Below are 11223 nucleotides of genomic sequence, written 5' to 3' on the forward strand. Positions count from 1 at the left end.
TAGGTCTTTTATTTGTTAAATGTAGAACAAATTTTCTTTTTCTTGGGGTTATCTGTCATTTTCTTAAATATTCTTTATAGAATAAACATTTTTTTCTTTTGGTTGCGTTTAATGTGTTGTTTTATTTGCCCTCTTCTCTGTTATGGTATCATATCTGAGACATCTTTGCCTAAATGTAGGTCACAGATTTTCTCGTAGAGATTTTATAGATTTACGTTGTAAATTTAAATTTAGACTTCTTACGCATTTTGTATCTAACGTGGGTTAAAGTTACTTATTTATTTTTTTCTTGTGAATGTTGTGGTAATATTTGTGGGAAACCCCATCCATTGAATTGCCTTTATACCTTTGTTGAAAATCAGTGGATTATCTATGTGGCTCTATTTCTGGACTTTTTATTCTTTCCCATTGATCTGTGTGTTTTTTGGCCAACATTTCACTGCCTTGATTACTAAGCTTTATAATAATTATATCAGGTAGTATGAGTTCTTCAACTTTTTTATTCTCTTAAGCTTGTTTCGGCTTCCTGTGCCATTCGCTTTTCCATAACATTTTAGAATCTGCCTGTCAATTTCTACACCTTCTACTGGAAGTTTGATTGGGATTGCACTGAATCTAGAGATATGGTTGAGGAGAGCGGACATCTCAGCAAAACTGAAGTTTCCGATCCATGAACATTGTATACTTCTTCCATTCATTTAGACCATTTTCTCCCCCGCTCATCAGTGGTTTTGTTGCAGTTTTCAGTTTGTAGATCTTGTACTTGTTTTGTTATATTTATACCTAAGTATTTATCACCAAATAGTGATAGTAAAGAAGCAACAGGTAACCTGAGTAGTCCTGTATTCATTAAACAATTCATAACTAAAATATTTTTTATAGTAATTCTACACACGTTTCTGTATTCTAACTCATTTTGGAGGCTAAAATGATCCTTTTACCCAAACTAGACATTACAAAAAAGCTAAGGATCAATATTCCTCATCAATATAGGTAACAGGCGATTACAAATTGAATCTAGCTCTAGCATGCAAACAAAAAACCCCAATACTGTATTAAGACCAAGTAGGGTTTAGCCTGGGAATGCAAGCTTGATTCAGGATTTTTTAAAATAATGCAGTCCATCATGCAAACTGACTAAAGTAGGAAAAAAAAAAAAAGAATTTAGATGCAAAAACCCCCACACAAATCAAACATTCACTCATGATAAATGATAAGAATTCTCAACAATTTTAGAAATAGATGGGACCTTCCTTCTCAACCTAGTCAAGCACATCTACCAAAATTCTTTAGCATCCAATTTAATAATGGAAGACAGTACTGTCTCCCAGGAAGTTAAGGATGTGTGCTCTTACTGGACCTATTTGCTGTAACACTTGTCTATAGATAAGACAGCAAAATATAAGGCATATAGATTAGAAAGGAAAAATTATTCCTATTTATGACAATATGTTTAGCTGTGTAGAAAATCTCAAGACTTCACAAAAAATTCTGCCCACACTAATAATGAGTAAGCTTAGCAAACGCAGGATAACAAGGCCAATATACCAAATCTTTGTTTAATGATATGGTTAGGTTTCAAAGACGAGGCCATAATATGACAATGGGTTAGATCACAAAATAGAGGGTTTACACAGTATTTCATAACTGCCCAATTAGTGGACATTAGGATTTATTGATATGTAACCTTAATTATCACAGCCATCTCACACTCAATGCCTTACACTGGGAGTTGATTAACTCCAGATGTACGTTGTATGTGCACAAAATAATCAGATACAGTGGGTGTTTTTCCTTTTAAATGCAGAATATCAGATGACTAGATAGTAGATACATAAGGAGTAGATGTATATAAAACCTGTTGCATTTATGTGTATTAGCTGTGACAGTTTGGAAACTGATTTAAAAAACCAACAACATTCAAAATAAACGGTAGTGCTCTTATGTTTTGTCCTAATAGTTTCATGAAATTATAAAATTCAATTTTGGGTGTGCACGTTGTTATGGTGCTTTTATTTATTTATTTATTTATCCTCCCCCCCATTTTAAAGGTGGGGAAGTAATACTTAAGCATGTTTAAGAGAGAATTCTGTGTAAAGATGTCATGGCAAAAACAGGAATAAAAAAGTACATTTGAAGATTAAAATTTTTCTTTACAGTACTTGCTTTGTTAGAGGATTTAATTCACAGGGATTGTAGGGACGATTTCAGCGTGTACTTTTATGCAGGGTAATTCTGTGTTATAAAGTGTCAACTGAGTGTTGTGATTGCATTTTTCTCAAGGGTATGCTGGCTTCTCAACCACTCACTGCCAGGGACTCGGTACTGACTCGGTGACCCTTGTGGGTCTGTGAGACTGACTCTTACAGGGGTAGAAAGCTCAGTCGTTTTCTTGTGTGGTTTTTTTTGCGGAGCTGCTAGCTGGTGGTTTCAACTGTTGACCGTGCGACTAACGAGTAACCATTACACTAGGGCTCCCACGCTGGCTCAGATAACTAAGAAATTTTGACAGTAAAGGGGGAAAAAGGTTTTTAACTATAAAAGTAGCTAGAAGTCGAAGGGAAGTGCACACGCCTGTGATTGGTAGAATACCCTAAGCCAGAGTATGCTTGTGCTACTTCCTCTACTCTATTGCTCCTTGGATTCTCTACTTTGAATGCTAAGTCTTGGCATATGCCATTAGACTCATTTTTAACACAGGCTTCCAAATGATTGCACTTGGCATTTGGGATGAAATTTAATTGCTAGATTGTTAGTCCTTTTTTTTAAAAGCATGTTAGAGTTGGTAGGCATATTAAAGAATTTCTAAATCTGTTCCATTTTAGTGATTTGTGAACTGAGGCCCTGAGAGGCCAGTAAACTCTCTCCAGCGATAGGACAGACGGTCAGATTTCCCGGGAGGATATTTTGATGTTGCACCCTGCCACAGTCCTTAAAGCCTTCAGCCCAAACAGCAGTTCCTAATGGAGCATCAGATTCTTAAGAAAACTAATGTCTAATGTTGCAGCTACTGTGAGGATAATACATGCCTGGTATTAGCTAAAAATTACTTGTTATGGTTCAGTTTTTTCAGATATGAGCACGTTCTAAAAACTGGGTTATATTTTGTAATACTCTATTTTAAAAAATAATCATTTCCATATGGAGAATCAGTGGTTCCCACCAATTACTTTCTTTTGTGGCAGGCACTTGATTATTGGGATGTAATATATTGATAAAAGGGAGCTATTTTTAATAAAATATTTGTAAACATTTGCCTTTGTGTTAGTGGGTACCTACCATTTGTTTTTAAGGATTTTTTCCCTAACCCCCACCTTAAGAAAGTTAAAAAACATTCATTACAAAGTAGCCTGAGTATTTAAAATTTTATTTTTGTTATATCATTTGAGAAAGAAAGCAGTAGTATTAAAATTTTTTAATTTCCATTGCTGTCTTTTAGTTTAGGTAAAGTAATTTTGGTTATGTTGGTATTTACTTCAGTTGAAATTATGTAGTACCTATGATAATATTTAAATGCAGTGCTACTTGCTAATTTTCTTTCATTGAAACATTATGGTAAAGTAATTCAGGAAATAGAATTTTTTGCTCTTGCCTCATTTTTCCTATTTAACATAGCTGATAGATAGATCTTGAAGAGTGGTATATGCCACTTTTTTCTGACTCTAAATTTGACTTCTCAGTCATGGAATTGAATTTTCCAAGAAATCCTTGAGGAAAAAAATACTTACACTTGCTCATAAAGGCAGCACCTAGAGAACAATTACTGTTAATTTTTGGATATCTTTCTCATGGCTTAAAATAACGTACTATACATTTTATATTCCAAAGAAATAACACAGGATTTATTTTACAGGCACCAGTCAGAAGACAGATGAAAGCTAAGCAACTTAATGCACAATCTTACGGGGTGACTAGCTCAACAGCCCGGCGAATATTACAGTCTTTGGAAAAGATGTCAAGTCCTCTAGCGGTAAACTTTTTAAAATCACAAATATAGTGGTGCAACAAATTGTCTTTTGACGTTAGTGAAAAACCTTGATTTTGTTATTATTTCAATATTTACAGGATGCAAAAAGAATTCCATCTATTGTTTCTTCATCCCTGAATTCTGTAAGTTGACTTTGAAACCTATCAGTATTTTTAAGCACACACATATTTTGCTGATTAGTCATATTTTTCAGTTTCCATCGACTCTTAACAGTGTTATAATTTTTCAGCCTCTTCATAAGAGTGGGATAGATATCACAGATTTTCAGACCAAAAGAGAAAAGGTAAGGGGGATGACTTTATTAGTACTTATTTAAAGTGTTATAGTGTTTATTTTTATACTTGATCTTAGCCAGAAGGCTGAGAAGTGCTCATTGTTTAATTACAGAAATGTACACATTAGAGTCAGTAGATAATCATCAGGGGCCAAGATTTAAAAAGTAACCATGATTTTTCTGTAGAGGTAACTATTTCTCAGAACCTCTCACCAGCAGTTCTCAACCTGTGGGTTGCGACCCTTTTGGGGGGTCGAACGACCCTTTCACAAGGGTCACCCGATTAGTAGCAAAATGACAGTTAAGAAGTAGCAATGAAAATAATTTCATGAGGGCTCACCACAACATGAGGAACTGTATTAAAGGGTGGCGGCATTAGGAAGGTTGAGAACCACTGCTCTACACAATGTATATATGGTAGCTGCTCGGTGTTTTTCGCTATTTGGCATGTCCATTTTCAGGATCTTGACAGCCTTTATGAGAAATAAAAATGTAACACGAAGTGTTGAAGTGTTTAGTAAGTAGTTTAAAGTTCATGGTAAACATTGCAATCATTGTAAGCTTTTCTTATTTAACCAACATCAAATTTACAATAGATCTGGAAAAAATTGTGCAATAGAGTTTATATGGGCTGGGCACATTTTCTATTCAGTCAGCCAAAATGTTGTTAAAATATGTTAGATTTAGTAAAAATGTAGTGTAACTTATACCTTGGGTGCCCCTTTAGTATATTCTGTTGATGGCATCATGGGTTACGTGCTGGGCTGCCAATCGTAGAAAGGCCAACACCTCACTCTCCAGCTGATCTGTGAGAGAATGCTGAAGCTGTCTGTTCCCCTAAAGACTCACAGCCTCGGAAACCCTGATTGGGGTCACTGAGCTGGTCAAAATAGACTCACGGGGGAGTGGGTTTGGGCCTTCGGATTTGGTTAAAATTAGCTTGGGAAGTTACTTAGGAAAACAAACAAACTGTTTGAAAATTAAGAGGAAAGGTATCTTTTTGTGACCCATATGTGTGTCTAGTTAAGTATCCTTTTGGGAACAGATTCTCACATGCTTACTTGCAAAAGCGTTTGTTAAAATACCAGGTTCTCCAAAAGTAATTGATTAAAATTTTATTTTGTGAATTAATTGTGGGAACTGTATCTAGCTCATTGTATTACTCTTACTATATTATTCTATTGCAGAAAAAAAGATAAATTTTCATTTTATCTTGGAGTGCAAAGCAGTTTTACTTTTGCAGTTTCTAGAATCCCCTCAAAAAACTCACTGCCACTGAGTCAATTCTGACTCATGGTGACCCTCTAGAAATGTCCCGGTGGGTTTCAGAGGCTGTAAATCTTTACAGGAGTAGAAAACTTCATCTGTTTCCCACTTGTGGCTATCGGTTCAATGCCTAACCCACTTTGCCACAATCAGGAAGAGAAGAGTCATTATCAGCTGCTATAAAAATGTTTTAAGGTTCTATGTTTAAATGTTTTCATCAATTTCATTAAGGGTGGTTGAAATGTCAATAAAACATATATTAATGTATGTTAGGAAGACACAAAGTCCAGAATGCAGTATTGTAGTTTATGTTTCAGAGATATAATTAATCAAAATATTCCACAAAGTAGAGGCCTTCGTAGTTTGTAGGATTTCAGGAAGAGCTTAAAACTATACTGAGACTCTTGCCATGGGAACCAATGCTGTTCACAGCTGCTGCTGAGTGAAAGGACTATTGAGAGAGCATTACAATCTGTGGACAGAGTAGAAGCCCTTACTATTAGTCATCTTACGCCAACAGGAGTTTTACTGTGTTTCAGTGTAGCTGGGGACCATTGACAAAACACTTGTGTGCTTAGATTAAAAAGCCAGTTTGTTTTGTAATCTGGGAGTCTTAGCAGCTTTTGGCAATTTGTGTTTAAATAACTAAAGGAAAATCAACTTGAAGGGAGATTTGCTAACTTTGGAGGGGTGGTGGTGGAATTATGTGATTGTTTTAAGTGTATCCATAATTTAAAATATTTTAATTTGTTGAGCAAAGTTTTGATAGCACTTTTGGAGAAATATGGCAAAATGTTTTAGTTAATGTTTCCAGTTCAGTCTATGCAAGCTTAGATTTGTGAACCCGCTTTGAATATAATCCCACATTTGCATATGTTTGTGAAAAGTCACAAAGTTTGGAAAAGGATACATTTATTTTGTGAAACACTTTTAGAATTACATGTCCAAGTATGTAAATAAGTAAAATTTGTATTCCCTTGGTGTTATTCTTACCAGTTTTTTCTCTCAGCATTTGTTTGTATTTACTGGATATTTCTCTAGGTCACATTAACTAGTGCCAGATAGTTTTAGATATATGTCATTGATTCATAAATGACGACAATTGTCTTGATTTCTCTTTCGTGTTAGGTGAACTCTCAATATCCCCCTGTTCAGAGACTGGTGACCCCAAAGTCAGTTTCTGTAGCAACAAATCGAACTGTTTATTTTAAACCATCTCTTACCCCATCTGGAGAAATGAAGAAGACCAATCAAAGAATAGATAAAAAGCACAATGTGAGTGCGTTTTATTTTTACCAGAGTCTTTGAATTGATTAAAATGATATATTAAATACTGTAAAATACTGATATTCTACCACTGCTGTGACACCAACTGGATAATGGGGGCATTTTGTGAGTTAGTTACTGTGATTATCAGTTTCTATTGCCTTTAAACTAGCTTAAGTTGAACAGATAAGAAATGAGTGTTCACCAAGAAGCATTAGTTTTATGTTCATTTTCTAGATGAAATAATCTGTGTTTTGTTGTTGTTGTTGGCATCTTTTGAAAATGAATTTTTGAAATTCACCCATGTGTACTTTCACATCATTCTCTGAGCACTTCCTCCTGTCTTACCATATCTGGAAATTATTTTGAATTCTTCCACATATTACCTGATTCATAGGAAGACCCCTGTTGGCACAGTAGTTTAGTATTTAACTGCTCACAGTTGGAACCCACCAAGCACTCCACGGGGGACAGAGGTGGCTGTCTGAGTCTGTAGAGATTGCTAGCCTTGGATCCCTGTGGTCTTTCTTCAAGGGGGCTGTGTGTCAGAATCGATCTGTGGTGCAGTGGTTTGGTTAGGGGTCTCCGTGACTACTAGCTGAGAGGTGGCAGGCTGAAACAGATGCCTTGGAAGACATGCCTGCTTGGAATCTTTCTGCTTCCAAAGGTGACAACCTCGAAAAACTTGACGTGCAGTGTAGTTCTGCTCTGCATATGTGGGGTCACCATGAGTCAGGATACACTCCCCAGCACATAGTACCAAGAGGCACTGGCTACCAATTCCATATGGCAACGTGACCATTAGTTAACGTTGTGCCTCTGTGATTTCACCATGGTTGCTATTGTTTCCTTTTTGTAATCCACAGATATCTTCATGAGAGTACAAATGTACTACGCTCATTTATTAGTTGCCATTTCTATTTTAAAAGGAAGAATTAACCTTTGTCCAAGTATATTTTTACCTACCTGTGTATTTAAGTTTTTGTATTGAATTCTTACATGCAGCGGGCTTCAATCCTTTATTAACACCATTTCTTTTGATTCTAAGTCCTGTCGTTTGCCTTCATGAGTGCTCTGTGCCTGCCCTCTCACTATATCCCCATCATGTTCTGACTACCGTGCTGCTACTGTGGGTTTGACGAAGGGCCACATCACACGCTCACTACTTACTCTGAGGGAGAAACATTAGGTTGTTTTGCTTCCTGTAAAGACTTATAGTCTCAGAAGCTCTGTATGAGGGTCTCCCGGAGTGAGAATTGATTTCAGTAGAAGTAGGTTTGGGTTTTGGGTACAAATTATTCCTTGATCAGGGTTATCCTTCTCACATATCATCGCATTCCTCATTGTTCTTTTCCAGTTGAGAAGGCTTTTACTGCCCTGAAGAGTTGGCCTCACAGGGGCAGTTCCTTTCCGGCCTGCAGGGCCGTCTGAGTCGGATGGCTGTGAGTTTGGAGTGTTTGCTCGCAAACTGGAGGATTAGCACTTACCAAGTCATGAAACTCTCGATTATAGAAGTGTAAACTTGTCGATATAGGGGTGCTCTTCAGAAAATTAGAGAAAATAAGCCCGTGTGTAAATACATATGCTTCCTTTTTTTAGACTGGATTTGAAAAAAATGCGGCATCAGGACAAAATAGAGAACGAGAAAGGTAAGGCCATTCACATCCTGCTTTTATTTTGTAAGGGCCACTTGTTGGTGTACGTGTACCTCCTTGAAAATCGACAGGATTGAAAAGAGAAACTTTATCTACCAACAGCCTGCTGTTTACCGTCACCTTCAGCTGCATATGTAGAAGGGGGCTTCAACAAGTTTGTCGAAGAATTCCACTACCTTTCCATTTCTTTTTCATGAACTTTTAAAAGTCCCCCGGTGTTTACTTTTTTGTTGACAGTGCTGGTCTTGAGGCATTTGGTGATAAAACAAGTTATGGATTAGAGTAATAGGTTAATTGTTTATTTTCTTTTCGTTTGCTAGTGGTTTTTCATACCCAAATTTCAGTGTGCCTGCAGCCAATGGATTATCTTCTGGTGGTGGAGGCGGCAAAATGAGACGAGAAAGGACACGCTTTGTTGCATCGAAACCTCCAGAGGAGGAGGTAGGGGTTACATCTTAATACTCTTGAAGTTTATTTAAGTCTTTGTTGTGGTGATGGGTTTGGGTTTGGGGCCTGGGGAGAACCCAGCACAAGAATAATGTGCCTGCTTCTTGCTCTGCTGGGGAATTCCGAAGGCGGGCAATGTATTACTATATTCTAGCATTTTGAAGGGAAAATGAAATCTTTGTATTAAGTTTTATAGCTTTCATGGCAAACCAAATTTCTTGTTTAAAGTTATTTATGTGGTCTTTATTATTTAAAAAATGAGTTATCTTACCTTGTTACATAAGCAAATTAGAATCTGTTTAATGTAATTAGGCAGCTTTATATTTCTTCGTAAACTGTGCCTGTGCCTTTGTTGTTCCTGAGAAAGGAAATCATCGTGGGGTGGATGTGTTTGTCAGGTGGCCTCACTGCTCTCCAGGTTCAGTGTTTGTTTGTTTTTAATTTTTATTTTATAGGGGGTTCTTACAAATCTTAGGACAATCCATCATTCAATTGTGAAAAGCGCACTTGTTCACATGTTGCCGTCAACATTTCCAAAGCATTTTCTTTCTGCTTGAGCCCTTCTTTTTTCCCCTCCCTCCCCGACCCCTCCACCTTCATGAATCCTTGATCAGGTATATGTTCTTGTTTTATTTCTTGTCTTAAACTGTCCGTTGTCTCCCTTCCCCCACATTTCTGTTATTCGTCCCCCCCGGGGCTGGGGTGGTCTCTATATCCAACCTTGTGATGGGTTCCATGAAGATAAAAAAAAAAAAATTGTTCTAAGCTCAAGTTGACGAGGTTTTAGCTGTCCTGTAGATGTTTAAACTGACTTGCTTTGTCGAGTTGTTTGCTTTTACTAGGCGTTCTGAATTAAGTGTTGGGCTGTTAACCAAAAACCTCGTGGGTCAAGCCCACCAGCTGCTCCCCAGAAGGAAGAGGAAGCAGCCTGCTTGTGATAAGATTTTTAATCTCACAAACCCTGTGGTGGACCCATCTTACACCCTTAGTGCGTCACATGTGTAGGTCGGAATCAACTTGGTAGCTGTGGGTTTGTTTTGTTTTTGTAGATATGTGGTTAGTATGACTTTACTGGGAAAATTTCTTTTAATACATATTTTTAATGGCCGGTATATACTAACTGTCAAGAGGTGTACTTCATACAGACCTCCTCCTTTCTCTGCACAACCCCCGTGCCCCTGTTCTCACCATTCCGGCCAACTGCCGACTTCACATCCCAGAATGCCTCACCCAAACCCTCTGTCCCCGGCTCTGTTCTGCAATGTGGAGTCTGAGGAAAGAGGTGTGTACTTTAATGAGTGGTGAGGAAAAAAGGTACTAATGGTTGGCTACCCTAAATCTCCCCACCCACCCGCGCATAATTTTTATCCAGGTGGAGGTTTGTGTCAAATGAGTTTGTGTGTTTGTTTGTTTTTTCATCAGGATTGTTTCTTTTAACCTTGAAGAATATGTAAAGTAGGTTTATGGAAATAGGCATGCTCTCTTAGTTCATTATCTGGAAATGTATTATGTTTTTGTGTTGAGGTTTACTTTTCATAAATAGACCGCCTTTGAAATGTCCGATCCTCTCAGCTAGGACTGCCAGCATGAATGGCTCTCATGAGTTTGCTCCTCGGTCCTTTCACTTTGGAGACGAGCTTTGCCGTAGTGGGTTTGAAAATCAGGGTGGTGGTCTTCGTGCCAAGTATATAGAACATTACATTAATATCAAAAGTGTTCTATAGAATACAATTTCCCCCCGCCCCCCTATTTACTTTGATTCTCAAGTTTACATGGCTGGTTAGGTACCAGAGCTGTGATTAAAATGATTTTTTTTTCTCTACCCACATGAGCCCTCATCCTTAGTACATGGTACTCATTCTTCACGTACTCAAAAAATAAAACAGCAGTCACAAAAACAGCCAAATTCACGGCAATTAAGTGAATTCCAAATCAAAGAGACCCTTTGGGAACATGCGTTGTGGAACTGCCCTGTGGGTTTCCAGGTGGATAATCTCTAGGAACAGAAAACCTCAACTTTCTCCTTGGGTTAACTGTTCTTAACAGCCCAACATCTGGTAAACTGCTGCTGGACTCCGTTTATGTTGTACTTTTACCTGTAAGTTCATCCAGTATACCAGAAAATAAGTAATTATCAAACATGTTGTGTTTTAGGAAATGGAAGTACCAGAATTACCGAAAATATCTCTACCAATCACGAGTTCTTCACTGCCTACTTTCAGTTTTAGTTCTCCTGCAGCTGTGACGTCCTCTCCATCACCCATCAGTCCTTCACGGTCATTAACAAACAAGGTACACACCCATTGCTATTCACAGTCATTAACAAA

At 37.5% G+C, this 11223-nt stretch overlaps 1 protein-coding gene across 1 annotated transcript in view; it reads left to right on the top strand.

The window, feature by feature from the left end:
• Window positions 1-11223, top strand: part of NUP153 (nucleoporin 153) — a 61653-nt gene that overhangs the window by 22627 nt on the left and 27803 nt on the right. The window contains exons 6-12 of the mRNA XM_013007197.2: window positions 3854-3970; window positions 4066-4110; window positions 4218-4271; window positions 6657-6803; window positions 8394-8443; window positions 8770-8890; window positions 11051-11188. Coding sequence (XP_012862651.1) covers window positions 3854-3970; window positions 4066-4110; window positions 4218-4271; window positions 6657-6803; window positions 8394-8443; window positions 8770-8890; window positions 11051-11188 — 672 coding nt within the window. The remainder of the gene's footprint in view (window positions 1-3853; window positions 3971-4065; window positions 4111-4217; window positions 4272-6656; window positions 6804-8393; window positions 8444-8769; window positions 8891-11050; window positions 11189-11223) is intronic.

This window comes from Echinops telfairi, unplaced genomic scaffold (genome assembly GCF_000313985.2).
Source record: "Echinops telfairi isolate 266 unplaced genomic scaffold, ASM31398v2 ScPeMD7_5868;HRSCAF=6743_0, whole genome shotgun sequence".
In the NCBI taxonomy this organism is placed as follows: Eukaryota; Metazoa; Chordata; class Mammalia; order Afrosoricida; family Tenrecidae; genus Echinops; species Echinops telfairi.